The sequence below is a fragment of the Ceratotherium simum genome, chromosome 5 (assembly GCF_057802395.1).
Source record: "Ceratotherium simum simum isolate JZ-2026a chromosome 5, ASM5780239v1, whole genome shotgun sequence".
Taxonomy (NCBI): Eukaryota; Metazoa; Chordata; class Mammalia; order Perissodactyla; family Rhinocerotidae; genus Ceratotherium; species Ceratotherium simum.
In genome coordinates this window covers 40,147,151-40,164,179 of record NC_141904.1, presented here as the reverse complement: position 1 = coordinate 40,164,179, position 17,029 = coordinate 40,147,151, and the positions used below count along the sequence as shown (strand labels likewise).

Genomic DNA, 17,029 nt, shown 5'->3' with positions numbered 1-17,029 from the left:
GCCTAATGTTGGTGTATAAAGTTGTAGAATTGAATGTTAATTTTTTTTCATTATGGGGAAATCAGGAAAGTTCCAGAAAAGAACTTTAGATGATAAATTTTAGATAATTAGGAAAGATTCTAGAAATGCCAAGTAGGTGAAATTTTGTATTTTTAAAATCAGCAGTCAGTATGGGCTGTAAAGCATTCACTTGGACCCATTCATAGGGCTGAGATTTCTCAATGTTATGGAGAATACAGGAAGGCATGGCCAGAGGAACCAAAAATGCTCTCTTTAGGTATGGAATTTTGCATTTGAATCTTAACTCTACCACTTAGCAGATCTGTGACCTTGAGCCAATTACTTAACCTCTTTAAGATTCAGTTTCTTCATCCCTGCCTTGGCTGGGGAACTAACCTCATGAGATGATGGATGTAGAGCACTTAGTCCCTCCGGTGTCCTGCACTTAAAATGCTAATACCCATTAGCTGTTAGGGTACGTTGAGGTGGGGCAAGGTTGCCAGAGCGATCTTTCTTGCTTGGATGTGGTTGGGTCAGAGATAAAGGGCACATCCAACACTGTGGGATGGGGCCACCTTGTGTGGGATCTAGTAGATGTTGGCTGTTCTGTGCAGACCACTTCTAGGGAGCCTTTGGCTTTTGGACGTGATGTCTTCCGACCCATGAAGACTATCCTCGTTTATACTTAGAGTTGTGAAAATAAAATATGACGTATTGGTGTTTGGTAAAAATCTCATAAAAGGCCACAAGACAGGAATACTACTTCTTGACTGTTCCTTGTGTCTTGTGGTCTGTGCTCCCGTGTTTTCTCTGTTTCTCTGTGGGTACTGTGTGTGTTGGGGTGGTTCCTCTCTCTTTTACTTTGGCTAGGTTACTTTCTCTGTTCCTCTCCATCCCTCACTCTGTGTCATTCCTGAACATTTTCTCTTGACTCTCTTCTAGCATCTCTAACCCACCCAACTCTTTTGAATTTTTTTTCTCTCTTTACTGAAACCTTTTCTCTCCTTTGTCTCCTCTATTGTCCATAGAATAGGATATTTAGAAGTGTTTCTGTTGGAAGTAACGGACAGGCTCAAATGGGCTTAAACTGGCAAAAAAGTGACATTTTTGACTCTCATAATAGGAATGCCAGACTGGCTTCAGCTACAGCTGGCTTCAGGGATCTAACCAATGTCAGCAGGCCCTGGTATCTCCCATCTTTCACCTCACCTGTCCTCTGGTTGGTTTCCATCTCAGACTCTCTTTAGAGACAAGATCTAGGTCTCTAACCTCTGACTTTGTCCAGTTTTTCTGAACCTCTTGACCCATCTCTCTCTCAGTGGTTTGAACAAAAGTTCTTAACTTTTCGTCACAGTGTGAACCTCCGAACCAAAACCGTGGTCAAGGGGATGGAGAGTCCTTATTGGCTTAGGCCCAAACCTTATGCTGTCCTGACCCCTACAATGTGGAATGGAGAGTGCTGGCGGGTGAGAGCACTGTTACCAGAAGACAAGCAAATAGATTCTGGGGCACAAAAATTGCAAATGTCTATTACAGAAGTTTGCATTTTATACTTTTATTTTGCTGATTCCTGTTAAGATGATAGGGTAGCCTATGCTGAATTTTTTTTCTTGCTTTCAAATGAATATTTTATGTGTTAAAATGAACATTCATTTTAGAAAACTTAGAAAAAGAGGAGAAGCAAAAACTAGCAAATACAAATCAAATTTCTCTTAATTAGGTAACCCTTGCCTTCTTCCCTTCTTCTCTTCCTCACTGCTTTCTTACTGGTAGGGTTGCCAGACAAAATACAGAATGCCGGTTGACTTTGAATTTCAGATAAACAATCAATATTTTTTTAGTACAAGTATGTCCCAAATATTGCATGAAGACATACTTATACTAAAAATTTATTTGTTTACCTGAAATTCAGATTTAACTGGCATCCTCTATTTTTATTTGCTAAATCTGTCAATCTGCATACTTACTGAGGATCTATTTTAAAAGTTTTCCCCCTCAGCAGTATGAACTGGGATAACAGTTATCCTGTCTCCAGACGTTAGAGATCAAATGGAAACACTTATGTATCATTATACAAAATTAAGAATTGGAGGTTAAACCATCCTCTCATAATTATCCTACAACTCTGGACTTGTAAATTGTTCTATAGTATCTCCCTGTATTTCAGTATTACTTAAGCAGGATGTATTATACTTAAGTAGTATTTAATACTTATAATGCTTATATTTAATGCTTATCATACTTAAGTTGTGTTATGCAGAATTTAAGCCAGGCTCTTGCCCTTTGATCTCAATAGAATGCCCTAACTCAAGTCTTCTTCCTTAAGACACAGTCATCATTCACTTCTCCTCCTGGGCCAGGCTCTACTCTCCTTAGGGTATTTCTGACTTTCCCAAGAAGCTCACACGATCGGTGCTTACCCTGACAGTCGTGAGTGGTTAAGCAGGGTGCCCAAAGTAATTAATTCCTTGTTTATGGTTTCCCCACTGCTTAAAAATAGTGATCAGTAACCCACGTTAATTATGTATATATGTGTTGGGTTGTAGTTGGGGACAGAAATCATCTGAACCTCTTTTGGAGTGTGGTATGTTTTTATTTTTGAAAGAAATTCCTCCTGACGTGGTCTGTGACATTCATCGCGACTGTGCCAACACCTTCATCAAGTTTTTACTGGAAAAACAGAAGTGGCCAGAAGTGCTTCTGCTGCTGACCCGCAAAGTCAGCGGGGAGCCACTGCTCGGAGACTCCTTCATCAAAGACTGCGACTTCTCCGACCTCAACCTCTGTGCCATCATCCCCCAGCTCCGCGCCTGGGACCAGCGGAGGACACAGCTCCTGGGCTGCCTGATAGACCGTGGAGGTGAGATTGCCTGGATGATAAGCACTGGAGAGTGGTCTGATGGGAGTCCAGGCCACTGCCTGACACGGGGTCTTTCACTTGATTGTGGAGACTCCTTTAAATTCTGCCTCATTCTCTGCCTCCATATCTTCTCGTTTTGAAACAGTGATGGGGTTATGCCCTGTCAGTGGATGTTGCCCTGTAGGAACTCTGCATTTTTGTGAATTCCAGTTCCTCTGTTGTCTTCTCTTTCTGTCTTGTATGTGGAGGGCTCCTTGGGCCTGGTGTAGCCCACAGCAGTCGTTTCCTCCTGACCCCCTGCTGGACTTTCCCCTGCACTCAGTATGCTGCATGCGTCCTTGTCGGCTCTGTGGCATTCTTTTGTCGTCAATGGATTGGGATTTCAGGTGCTTATTTTTAAAGAAACAGCCGAATAATTGGTGGGTGGAGACACCTGCTGCTTTCATCAGCACAGTCACCCTTGGCTGGCTCTGTGTCTGGAGTGTGCAGACGTCCTCCTGGATTGCTGGGTTTTATTTTAGAACTAGTTTAGAAACACCATGCTCCTCCTGCCCCTACCTCCCACCCCTACTAATGCCGCTTACTACCTGTGTGGCCTTGCGCAGGCTATTTATGCCTTCATCTCCTCCTTTATAAAATGAGAATGATAAGAGCCCCTCTTTCTTGGGGTGTTTTGAATATTAAGTGAGTTCATGTATGCATGCTCTTGGAAGAACACCTTGGCTCTGTGGGTTTCTGCTTGTGTTGCCGTTTAAGGGGAAATGCCCTTCAGAAGGAGTGATAACACATTGATCTTCAGCTCTCAGTGCTGTACAAAGCCTTCAGGTGTTGGCTCTACCCATGGGTTTCAGGAGGCAGATGGAATGCCTCCTCTAGTTTATTTCTTTAAACCCATTCCTTGCATCAAGTGTTATTACTTTTGCCCAGAAACTATGGCTGTCATGGAATTCCTGTTTTATTCCTGATTCAGCAAGCACTTATGGAGCACCTCCCTGGAATCAGGTGTGAGGGACTAAGGACAGAGAGTGAATGCCTGGCTGCTGGAGGCATGTGCAGGGTGGCTGCCGATCTGCAGTGGGTGGAGGACAGGGAGCCTGCAGTACAGAGGGGAGGCATGGGTGGAGCTAAAAGGAAGATGACGTGGGGTGAGGGGTGTCAGGGAAGATGGCAGTTGAGGGTAGACAAGCATCTCGGGAAGAAGCTTCACAGAAGCAAAGGCTGTAGGAAGCAGTGCTCATGTCTGATCACTGACTACGTATCAGGTTTGGTGTTTGGCAAGCACTGGGTTTTCTTCTGTTTGCCGGCCCTGTCCTCATTCCAGGGCGGTGGTAATGGTGGGGCTGTTGTCCTGTGCTGGGACAAGACGGGGAGCTGGAGAGGCAGGAGAGGCAAGGTCCTTGGACACTTGAAGGAGTTGGGCTTCCACTCAGAGGGCACTGGGAAGCTCTGCCTCCCAGAAAGGGTAGTGGTAGGAGGGCCTCGGAAGTCAGTCAGCATCAGCTCTTCCCTTGGAATAAATGGCAGAAGCAGTCCCATCCTCCTTAGGTGAGCCAGGCTGTACCCCATGACAGGGCTGCAACTCACAGTGCCGTTCTCCTCTGCCTCCTCCAGCCTTGCCCAAGGGTCTCCAGGACAGCCCGGAGAAGCCGCTGGTCATGTGCCTGAAACATGAGGACTTCGAGTTGGCTTTTCTTCTCTTGACCAAGGGTGCAGACCCCCGTGATATTTCTCTCACAGAAGGCGATACTCCTTTGCATGCAGCGCTCCACATCTTTTTAGATACCAAAAGTAAGCCTTTATTTTTTTAAGCAGTCTTTTCCTTGAGGAGGAAGCTGGATATTAGAACTGATGTTATGCTTTTTGGTCTTTCCTACTGGGAAAACCAACAGTCTGGTTTTGGAAAACCAAAAGGCACATTTCTTGGCCAGGCCTGCCCATATCTGGCCCCTCACCCGTTGCTGATGGGAAGGAGTGACCATCATGGTGTGAATGGTCAGGGTGAGTTGATTGAAGAGGATACTTAAGTTTCAAAGTTGGCCATCCATACCTGACAAATACTTTACATTTATTTACACCATTTTCAAGGGTCCTGACATAAAGGATCTTATTGGAATATTATAAGGTTATTTCAGGGTTTCTTAACCTTGGCACTACTGACGTTTGGCCTGGATAATTCTTTGCTGGTGGGGGCTGTCTTGTGCATTGTAGGATGTTTAGCAGCATCCCTGGCCTCCACCCACTAGAAGCCAATAGCACCTCCCAAATTGTAACAATCAAAAATGTTTGCAGACATTGCCAGATGTCCCCTGGGGAGCAAATCGCCCCTGGTTGAGAATCACTAGGTTATCAAATACTTGGGGAAGTTCAGTGTTCTGAGATGCCCCTGGCTGGCATTTCTCTTAGATCCAGGGGTCTCTGTTCCCTGAGAAGAGTGGCTCAGCACTCATGGGGTTTTGTTTGTGTCTTTCAGCTGACGTTGGTTTTAACTTCCTTAGCCACCTGTTGGATCTGTTCTCATCCAACCGCCATGAATTTTCCTACCTCAATCCCAACGCCCAGGACAGCAATGGGAACACACTGATGCACATCCTCTTCCAGAAGGGCATGATGAAGCGTGTGAAGAAGCTGATAGATCTGCTCGTGAAGTTTGACATCAACTTGAACCTGAAGAACAAAGAAGGCAAAGATGCACGGCACCGGATTAAGAAGAACGATCCTCTGCTCTTGGCCTGGAACAAAGCTCTGAAAGAGAGCAAGCGGAGGAACCAGCAGGACCCTGCTGCCCACCCAAAGCTCCCGAGGGCTGTTGTCCCTGCTCAAACGTCTCACCTGAAGTCCCAGGCTTCATCCAAGTTGGTGCCAGGCAGCATCACTGCCAGAACTCTGCCCAAAGGAGCCGGGGTCCCTGACAGCTTGGAGACTCCCATGGATGCCCAGGTGACAAGGCAGGAGCCTGGAGCTGTCAGGCCCTGCTCTCTGAGAGACCGCCTTGTGCAGGACCTCACAGTTTTGATTCAGCAGGTTGAATTGGATACGTCCCTCCAAGAGGACTGTCCTCAGGACTCCAAGACTCAGGAGACAGGAGCTGGCACAGAAGTGAAGAAAGATGAGGTCCAGCGAGCCCTAGGGGCGGGGGGCTCTGACTATATTGGGGACAACCCTGCCATCCATGAGGCAGGGGAAGGACATGCTCAGACAGGCCTTGGGGCCTCGCAGCTCATTCCTGCTGGTCACAGAGGGAAAGAGGGCAGCGAAGATCAGGACAACTGGAGTGTGCAGGAGGTCGAGGCCTGCATCCAGGACTTCGAGAACATGACATGGGAGATCGAGTGCACTTCGGAAATGCTGAAGAAGCTGTCCAGTAAGGTAATGTCTAAGGTCATGAAGAAGAAAATCATCCTAGCCATCCAGCAGCTGGGGAACGGCGAGTGGACCCAGGGCCTGCAGAAGCGGCTGAAGCACCTGAAAGGAAGCATCCAGCTCTTCGAGGCCAAGCTGGACAAAGGAGCCCGGATGCTGTGGGAGCTTGCCATTGACTTTTCCCCTCGATGCAGCGAGAACCCAGAGAAGATCATCGCCACAGAGCGGAACTCACACTCCATGGAGAAGTCAGGGCAGGTCTACACGGAAATCATCCGGATCTGGGACATTGTCTTAGATCACAGCAAACTGTCGGACTCCATCAGGGCCATCTGCAGCGCCTACAACCGAGGCTTGTCCTGCGTCCTGCGGAAGAAGCTGAAGGGTATCAACAAAGGCCAGGTGTCAGCCAACATGAAAATCCAAAATCGGATACCCCGCTGCTATGTGGAGGACACAGAGGCTGAGAAAAGCAGGGAGCACGTGGATCCCGAGTACTTCCCCCCGGCCAGCGCACTGGAGACAGAATATAACATCATGAAGTTCCACAGCTTCAGCACCAACATGGCCTTCAACATCCTCAATGAAATGACAGCAACGGTGGAGTACCCCTTCCGGGTGGGCGAGCTCGAGTATGCCGTGATCAATCTTAACCCCAGGCCGCTGGAGCCCATCATCCTCATTGGTCGGAGTGGAACCGGGAAGACAACTTGTTGCTTGTACAGGCTGTGGAAGAAATTCCACGTTTACTGGGAAAAAGCCAAGCAGGCGGGAAGCCCACTGCTGGCCAAACAGATCTGGCGGAAGATAAGACTGGAAGTGGAAGCTGGAAAGGAGGGTCCAGGTGAGGAGGAAGAGGAGGAAGAGGAGGAGGAGGAGGAGGAGGAGGAGGAAGAGGAAAGTTCCATTGAAGTGGAAACAGGGGACAGCATAGATGGCGATGAGGAGCAGGAGAGAGAAGCTTGTGCAGGGGGAGCCACTGGAGAGCCAGAGGGGCCTGGCCAAACAGCAGAAGTATGTGCCCCGGAACATCCTCACCAGCTGGAGCATTTACATCAGATCTTCGTGACCAAGAACCATGTCCTGTGCCAGGAGGTGCAGAGGAATTTCATTGAGCTTTCCAAGTCTACCAAGGCCACCAGTCACTACAAACCATTGGAACCTAATGTTCACAAACTCCAGGACTTGAGGGATGAGAACTTTCCTCTGTTTGTCACTTCCAAGCAGCTGCTCCTTTTGCTTGATGCTTCTATGCCCAATCCATTTTTTCTGAGAAATGAAGATGGCAGCTTGAAAAGAACCATCATAGGATGGTCCACGCAGGAAGAGTTAACCATCTTCAACTGGCAGGAGGATGAGGAGGAGGCTGAGGTGGACGGGGACTGCAGCGAGGAGGATAAAGCTGCGGAAACGCATATGAGTGAGAGTGACCCCCGGGTGTATGTGACATTTGAGGTGTTCGCTAATGAAATATGGCCCAAAATGATCAAAGGGAAAACCTCCTACAACCCTGCACTGATTTGGAAAGAAATAAAATCTTTTCTGAAGGGATCTTTTGAGGCCCTCAGCTCTCCCCAGGGAATACTCACGGAAGAAGGGTATAAGAAATTAGGGAGGAAGCGGTCCCCCAATTTCAAAGAAGACCGAAGTGAGATCTACAGTCTCTTTTGCCTGTATCAGCAGATCAGGTCTCAGAAAGGTTATTTTGACGAAGAGGATGTTCTGTACAACCTGTCCCGGAGGCTCTCAAAGCTCAAGGTGCTCCCGTGGTCCATCCATGAGCTCTATGGCGATGAGATTCAGGACTTCACTCAAGCCGAGCTAGCGCTGCTGATGAAATGCATCAATGACCCCAATGCCATGTTCCTCACTGGGGACACAGCCCAGAGCATCATGAAGGGCGTGGCCTTCCGCTTCAGTGATCTGCGCTCTCTGTTCCACTATGCCAGCAAAAACACCCTAGACAAGCAGTGTGCCGTCCGGAAGCCCAAGAAGATCCACCAGCTGTACCAGAATTACAGGTCCCATTCGGGTATGTCTGGGTCTTGGGCTCGCATACAGGCAGGTGGTTGGGCCCTGACCTTGGGCTACTTTTGAAGCTGCGGCCTCCCTTTTGTCAGGCTTTTGTAGCTGAAGTAAGGATAGTATTTCAGAGTTTGTTAGTAAATAACACTCATGAACATGAGGTCTTGTGATTTCTGCCACTACTCATTCTTAGGTTGATAATTCAAGCTGTGGTTGAGTGGAAGTGGACCTTTAAGTAATTACATCTTAGGAAGTTTGCCACGACATGAGAACATTTCAGGGGAACATTTAAACTGCGTGAAAACTTTTGTTAAAGCACTTTGGAAGCACCTGCTTGTGCAATGTAAAGTAATACGCCAATTACAAGTCGTTAATCCTTAAAGCAGCTTTTGTCCGAAGGAGAAGCAAAAAAGTGAGGGGTGGGAGATGGTGGGAGATTACATACACTCAAGTGCTTTTATTTTGTACCTCAGTTGTGCCCCTTCCCTATGCCAGGCATGATGCTAAGCAGTTTACGTATAGTACCTGTGCTTAATCCTCACAACACCACCACGAGATAGGCATTGTTCCCATTTTACAAAGGAGGAAAGTGAGGCACAGAGAGTTTAAATAACGGGATACCAATGCCAGAATATTTCCTTTATGGTTTATAGAATGCTCACAAATTCACCTTCTGTGTCCTACGTGTGTCCATGAACAATATAGACGATTATTTTACACGTTTAGAAACTTTACTTAATGGGATCATGCCAGACATATCTTTCAGCAACTACGTATTTTTACTTAATGTTATGTTTTGGGATTTCTGCGTGTTGATAATGTGGAGCTCTAGTCCATGCATTTCTAACTACTGTTAGTTTTCCATTTTATGACTATACCACAATCTCTTATCCACTTTCCAGCAATGGACATTAGGTTCCTGTCAGTTTTTTACTGTGGCATGCAATCCTGGAGTGAACCTTCCTGAGCAAATCTCTTTGGGTCTCTGTTATATCCTCTTGCTTTGCTCTCCTGGTGGGTGTGAAATGGCATCTGCTGTGATTTGAATTTCCATTTTTCTGCAGTGTGGCATCTTTTCGCGTGTTTCCTGGCCGTTCTGTATTCTGTGAATTGCCTGTTCTTCTTTGCCTCCTTTTTTAATGAGTTGTTTTTCTCATTGATTTGTTGAGAATTCTCTATGGATTTTGCCTTCACATCCTTTGTTGATGATGTGTATTTTCCCAATTATGTGGATTGTCTTTTAAAGGTATACAATTAATGGTGCTCTTTAGTAGGTGGATACTTTAAATTTTAACTTATGAATCTTTTCTTTTAAGATTTGCTTTCTCGTGTCTTAAGAAATTCTTCCGATCTGGAGGTATTAAGATATTCTCCTATATAGTCTTATGATGGTTTTAAATTTTGCTTTTTCTATTTAGGCACATATTTAAATTTGGGTAAATTTAATTAATTAAATTTAATCTGTCTAAAATATATATGTGGTGTGACATGTCTTTATTGGAATAACCCTTCTGTGATCTAATTTTACTTTTTTCCCTGTGGATAATCAGTTGTGCTGCCGCCATTTACTCATAGTCCATCCTTTCCTCTGATTTGTAATGCTGCTTTTTTCATAAATCTGTAAGTCTCTTTTTGGGCTCACTATTTTATTTGATTTGTCTTATTTGTCTCTTCTTGTGCTATATTCACATATTTATGATAGTTATCAAACTTCAACAAGAACTCTTTGAAATCTCAGTTGGAATTCCATTGAATTTGTGGCTCTTTGGGAAGAATTCACATCTTTACATTATTGGGATTTCTGAACTGTGACGTTGGTATGTTTCTTTATTCAGGTCTTCTTTTACTGCCTTCGATACTATTTTCTAATTTTCCCCAGACATTTTATGCAGCTGTTAGATTTGTCCTAGGGACCTTATATTTTTTGTTACCATCATGGCTGCCCTTTTTTTCTTTTTTTACATCTTCTAATCAGTTATTACTGGTGTGGAGGAATGCTGTTGGTTCTTGTATGTTGATCTGGTATCTAACAATCTTGCTGAACATTCTAACTTTTAGATTTTGGCATTTTTCTGCAGATAAGGGCAGTTTTTAATCTTCTTTCCTATACTTGTCATTTCTTTTTCCTGTCATATTTCATTGGTTATGACCTTAAATAGAAGTGATAACAGGCATCTGTGTGTTATTTCTGAAATTAATGTGAATATTTCTAACATTTTACCATTTAAGTCTGATGTTTATTGTAGGTTTTTAATTGATGCTCTTTTTTAAGATGCATTTCAGGTAGGATATGGTTTGGTGGAAAGAGAAAACACATACATACCACACACACATATACATGCATATATATTCATACACTCATATATGAACACATACACATTTATACAGATACATATACATACACACTCATACACATGCACACACGCACATTTATACAGATACATACACATACACACTCATACACTTCCACACACACACACATAAAATTAGATTAAAGTTCTGAATTGTTTAGCCAAGGAATCAGAAAATGATTAGAAGCCAGATGGGCTCCCAGAATGTAGCATTACACCAAACAACTCAGCCCAGCTTTCTGGGGCTCTCGAAGTCCTCACTAATGTTGCCTGTGAATCAGAAGATCTTGCTGCTTCTAAGCAGCTCAACTTCTTGTTCTTCCATGGTCTTATACCTGGGACTTGTGCTTTGTGAGAAGAACTGGTGCAAAGTAATTTATACTCTTAAACGGAAATATTAGCCCATCTCTTCCTTCATCCATTCAGGAGACATTTAGAGCTTCTACGCTGCCTGGCACTATGTGGGGGCTGGGTGACCCAGATACATAGCTCACGTTTCTCTGTCCTCAGAGAGTGGCTCTCATGGCACTCCCTTTTCTTCCATTGTTGGATCCAGTACAGAGGATTTGGCATGAGGAGTTGAATGAGCCCCTCATTCTGATGTATACCCCTGGTTTAGCACCACTGATCTGGGGCCAGCAGCCTTTTTGATCAGCAAGACAGAGCATGGCAAAGGGAGTTATTCCTGTGAACAGATTATTATGTTTTTCGCTAAGTAACCCATTCAGATGGTTACTACATAAATCCCATCTCCCACCTCCTCTCTTGAGATAGAGGGAAAACTGTGTGTATATGTTTCTGTATATATAACCAGAAAAAACCCAAATAATATGTACTAGATTTTAGAGACTTTAGAATATGTACTAGATTTTAGAGACTTTAGAAAACACATTAAAAAAATTACAAACTTACAAGCATAAAGCTGCTCACTACTAGCATTTTGTTTCATTTCCTTATGATCTTTTTTCTTTATATACATTATATGTGTTTATCACACATATGTATTTATTGATTATGTAGTGAATATATACTATCTTTAGTGAACATTTTCCCCTATCTTTTAATCTTTTTTAAATTGAGATTCATCTGTTTAATTTTTTAACATTTTTATATTAACATTTTAAACATTCATCTGTTTAAAATGTGCAATTTAGTGGTTTTTTAATATTTTCACAAGATTGTACAACCATTACCATTATCTAATTGCAGAACATTTTCATCACCCCAAAAAGAAACCTCATAACCATTAGCAGTCGCTCCTCATCCTCTCTCCCTCTCCCCACCGGGAACTACTAATCTTTCTGTCTCTGTGGATTTGCCTATTCTGGACATTTCATGTAAATAGAATCCTACAATATGTGGCCTTTTGTATCTGGCTTCTTTCATTTAGCTTAATGTTTTCAAGGCTCATCCATGTAGTAGCGTGTATCAGTACTTCATTCCTTATAATGGCACAACTGTCTTTTATTCTTTGAGTATGTTCATATAAAAATTATTTACCTTGTTCCCTAGAAGGACATTAAGTGGATTCCAGTTTTTCACTGCAATCAACACTTTTGTGCCCTTTTCTGATTCTCCCATTAACGTAAATCTCTGGCCCTTGTCAGCTCTTAATGGGGAGGGAACCACAGCAGCAGCTGATTTGCTTAGATTCAGCAGTTTCCACCTGTGCTCGTGATTTATATTGTATACTTTTAATAATAGTAGTATTGGATAGTAAGATTTCCCTTTACTATTTGGTAAGAGCAATGGGGACACGTATGCCAATTTCATGGGGTTCTACCAAGAAGATAGTATTCTCTCTGGTCTTAGGCAAAGGGCAGGTGGCCCCTAAGAATAGTGGAGAATCCAACTGTGTTCAATCCAACTTCAAATCCTGTCACTTGGAGGTGTTTACTAACTTTTCGGACCTCAGCGTCCCTGTTTGTAAAAGCGAGATTGTCTGGTCTGTCTCACTGGGCTGTTGTGAGGATTAAATGGGATGATTTTTATGAAGATCCCTGTTATATGGTGGTATTCAGTCAGCATCACTGTCAGTGTTACTTCAGAGCTGAGACAAAAATGGGACTCAGGGAGAAAGCTCTTTGGAAAATCATTTCTCTGGCTCTAACAATTTTTCTTAGTATAGTCCTCTCTCAGCTGGGTATAAACCTGATGGAAAAGGGCAATGGAGGCTGTGGTTGCTGCCCCCAGCTAACATCCAGCACTGCTGTTACCATGTTACCATGGTAACACTGTCTCCAGTGCTCTAATCTCAGTGAGAGGGGAGAGGATAATTCTTATTTCCTTACCATCTATACTAGCCCCTTCTATTAGCATTCTAACAGCTCTAATTTTTTGGATTATATTTCTGCCTTGACTCTAGGAGGTAATTTTCTCTAACATAAGTATAGGTTGGGAATGAGATCCTACAAAAACCTTAGCACGACAACACATCTCTGCCTTCATCCACTGGACCCAGAGTAATATGGCTCAGAGCCCAAGTGGTAATCCAATGGGAACTGGAAATTGGCTTGCAATTGTATGTACTATCAGGGCCAATACTACTTCTCAGGAAAAAAACAGAACCAAAATAAAAAAACAAACCCCCAAAACCCAGGCATGTTGTCATGCTGTGCAATATCTGATGTGTTTTCTGTTTTATCCCAGGAATCCTCAATCTGGCATCTGGAGTGGTGGATTTACTTCAGTTCTATTTCCCAGAATCTTTTGACCGCCTTCCAAGAGATTCTGGCCTCTTTGGTGGTCCCAAACCAACTGTCCTGGAGTCTTGTAGTGTAAGCGACTTGGCAATTTTGCTTCGAGGGAACAAAAGGAAAACCCAGCCCATTGAATTTGGAGCCCACCAGGTGAGCTTCTTGGAATTGTATGTTTTGAAGGCAGTTTGTAATTGAAAAAAGGTTTGAGATGCTGAATTATTCCACAAGGTAGAAGTCAATAGCCCCTATCCCAGAATGGGTAAGTTTCAGAGATGGGTGAGTGAGTGATTGTTGTTAGTATTTCCACTGGCCTGGCTGACCAAGTCTCTGCTGACTGCTTCTCTTTAAAGACGTTATATGCCTCCCATAGAAATAGACTGAGTTTACCAGATTTCTCTTTGTAGAATTTGATGTTTTTTTCTCTGTCTCTCTCCTTTTTTTTTTTTTCCAGGTAATCCTTGTAGCCAATGAAACGGCAAAGGAGAAAATTCCAGAAGAGCTGGGGTTAGCACTTGTGCTAACAGTTTATGAAGCAAAAGGCTTAGAATTTGATGATGTCCTCCTTTACAACTTTTTTACTGATTCTGAGGTATGTCATACTGAATTCTTTTCACACAACACATGTATTACGTATGAGCTACACTTCCACTCCAGGAGAGAAAATTTGGGGTTGAGTAGAGAAGAGTTTGTCACTGGTGCCTGTTTCTGTTTTGGAGTATCATCCATTTGGTGTGGGGCTTTGCGTGTTTGGATGTGGGTTTTGGCAATGGCTGTGGATTGTTTCATAGTATGTCATGGGCTGGTTCTCCCTGTGGCCCGCCCTTCCATGCTCTCTTGTATTCATCTCTTCTCAATGCTTGGTACCTGAGTGCCAGCTTCCGGGTTTCACTAGCTGCTGTTATCCTTGACTCCCAAGGATGCTCAAGTTGGAGCAAGCTCTAAGGAGATCCTTACAAATGAAGGCAAGGTTAGCAGTGTCCACCCTATGAACACAGAAGTGGGCAAGGTCATTCATAGAAAGAGACAACTCCAGGAAGACAAATGAGGCTTGGTTCCTGCCCACTGGATCAGGTAATGCGGGGGACGAGAAGAGCCGCCCTGCCTGGGAGCTCTCTTCTGGCATAGCTTCACCACCACTGCTTGCCGCTCTTGCAGCTGATGGCGGTAAAAGAGTCCCCAGATTGACCCCCAGTGACCTCTGTGCCAGCCCATTGCTTTGACTTGGCCCCTGAGTCCTTGTGATGGTCTTTCTTCCCAAGCTCAGTGCATTGTGGATAGAGCTACCAGTTCAAGGCCATTGACCTTGGTTTTCTAGCCACTGGTTTCTCTTCACCACCGTCTTTTGGTGGGGGCTCAGACTGGCTGCTGACTGCATTGTGGGGTCTCCTTTGGGGACTTAGCTGGCTGTGTCCTGATCCCTGTTGCAGACTTCCCACTGTAAATGGTGCATGCTTGAAGGAGCTGTTTTTCATACCCAAGTCAGGAGCACTGTTAGCATTAACACCTTAAAATCTGCCCCAGAACTGACCCTTTAAATGGAGTCCTTATTTTTTCTTTCTGGTCTTTTTAATTTTTTTTTTAATTTTTAAATGTCACATTTGCCTTGATAATACCTATGACTAATACTGCTATGGGTGCTTTATAGTTTATAAAGTACTTTTTGAATGCATTGTCTCACCGCATAATCCACCAACCCTCTTGGGTTGTGTGTATTTTGATTACCCTCATTCTATAGATAAAGCCAAGGGTCATGGAAATTGAGTATATTGCCCACAGTGCTAATATAGGTGGCAGAGCCCAGAGATGAACTCTGATGCTCTGAGTTCTAAATCTCATAAACTTTCCACTGTACGCTCTTCCTTTTAAAGCCCCGCATGCAAATTGACTTCCAGAAGCTTCCACAATGAGTATTTCATTGCCACACCTTAAGTGCATTCCTTTTCCATTGACTTTTGCTGGTAAAATCAGATGCACTCTCAGTAACCCTGGAACCATTTTTAATCTCTGAGGACTAACTTTTTTTTCTCATAATACATCCATTGGTCATGGTTGGACTGAGACTCTCCTAAAAGAGGAAAGGGTAAGACTTTGTTATTCCTGTCCTTTATTAAGTGCCAGTTGTATGCTTGTGCTAGTAAGAAGCTCAAGGAGCTCTGGACTTATGGATCATAACTTGTGGTTGACTCTGTGAAAGAAAAACCCAGTTATTCTGTCTAACCTTGACCCTGGAAATGACAAAGGTGTGGATATTTTGACCCTATGCCCTCTCCAATGACTCAGTGAGTTGCACAAAATTAAAACAATCACAAATTGAATCTTTTGGTAACATTCACTTCATCCTATGTACACAATAAGACTTCTAAAAAGACTTATGATGTTGTGCTTCCCAATTACCAGGGAATGTAATTATGCATTCACTGGGACAAAGTATACCCTCGTTTTATCATTTACAACCACAAGACCAAAAAGTGTCAGCAAGTGAGAGGAAATGCTTTAATCAGAGAGGAAAGACACAGATCACATAAGTCCCCAGTCACCTGTGGTCTGGCTGCTCATGTGGGGTTTCTTTCGGGGTGACTGGCAGAAGGCTGCTCAATAGTAATTGCTGTTTGACGTGGGGGAACTGTGGCGAGCTCCTCTCTCCATCTCTTGCCTCTTCTTCCACCCCATTTATGTTCTAGCAGGTACTCTCTTTGTGTGCGTGTGTGTGTGCCTGTGTGCGTGCATGCGTGTGTGTGTGTGTGTGTGTGTGTGTGTAGGGGAGTTCTCGTTGCTTTGGTTAGTGATTCTTTTCTCCGGAGGATTTATTGTTACCTGTTCAACCACATGGTCACCAGGGCCATCTTCTGAGATGGGGAAGGAGCCAAGAAATGGTTACACCAAGTCCTTCTCTTATAGGATTTTGCCTCCTTTTGGAGAGAGGGGCAGTCATTCTCCCAGTCACCCCTAAACTCTCCTCCTCTGGGGACTCTCCTGCCCCAGTGGGGAGTCCTTTCCTTCACATCGTTTGTGAATAGTACAGGAGGGACTTTGAAAACCCTCCTGGGTTTTTATGGGTTGCTCTAACTTAGATAACACGCCCCACAAAGGTAGGCTTCCTAGCAGAATGCAAGCCCTTTTCCTTCACAATTATTAATTCCAGTAGAAGACGCTGGAGAACTTTTAAATACGTCTTCCTTTATTGCCCAAAGTACTGCAGGCCTATATTCTTGCCACAAATACATGTTCTCACTCCTAAAAGTCTCTGTCTTGAAAGTAAAATGTGTTTTGTTCATGGAAACATGTTAGTCATGTGTGTGCCATATGAGCAGCTTTTGCTTCTCATTCAGCAGTTTTGAAATACATTGTACTTCCCTAGCCCTTCCAAGGCCAGCCGGTCTGCACCTCTGCCGTCTGCCAGGAGAGCCTCTCATATGTCAAGCGCTTGTGTCTTTGCCTGCTTTCCTTGGCAAACAATTCAGCTGCGTAAACAGCTTTACAAAGAGGACAGTCATAAATATGTCCTGAAGATTTGTTTTAACTTCCAGTTACTTAAATGTTTACATGATTCACATCTCTTTTCAGAACATGGTGATTAATTCCATAATTGGTTAGTAGCATAACCATTTTTATTTACTAGATAGTGTTTAAAGCATTTAACCTAATATTTATATGGTTTAAGTTATGGAGTAACTTCAAGGAGGTCATGAACTGTATCCACTCCATGTTTTCATTATCCTTGAAAAGATACATAA

The 17,029-nt window shown here is 43.8% G+C and overlaps 1 protein-coding gene across 4 annotated transcripts in view; it reads left to right on the top strand.

The window, feature by feature from the left end:
• The window catches only part of TRANK1 (tetratricopeptide repeat and ankyrin repeat containing 1), a 98,591-nt gene that overhangs the window by 57,649 nt on the left and 23,913 nt on the right, over window positions 1–17,029 (top strand). For all 4 annotated transcript variants that reach the window (XM_087430689.1, XM_087430690.1, XM_014790460.2 and 1 more), the window contains 5 exons: window positions 2,606–2,860; window positions 4,472–4,648; window positions 5,331–8,252; window positions 13,246–13,445; window positions 13,747–13,884. In XM_087430689.1, the coding sequence (XP_087286815.1) occupies window positions 2,606–2,860; window positions 4,472–4,648; window positions 5,331–8,252; window positions 13,246–13,445; window positions 13,747–13,884 (3,692 nt within the window). The remainder of the gene's footprint in view (window positions 1–2,605; window positions 2,861–4,471; window positions 4,649–5,330; window positions 8,253–13,245; window positions 13,446–13,746; window positions 13,885–17,029) is intronic.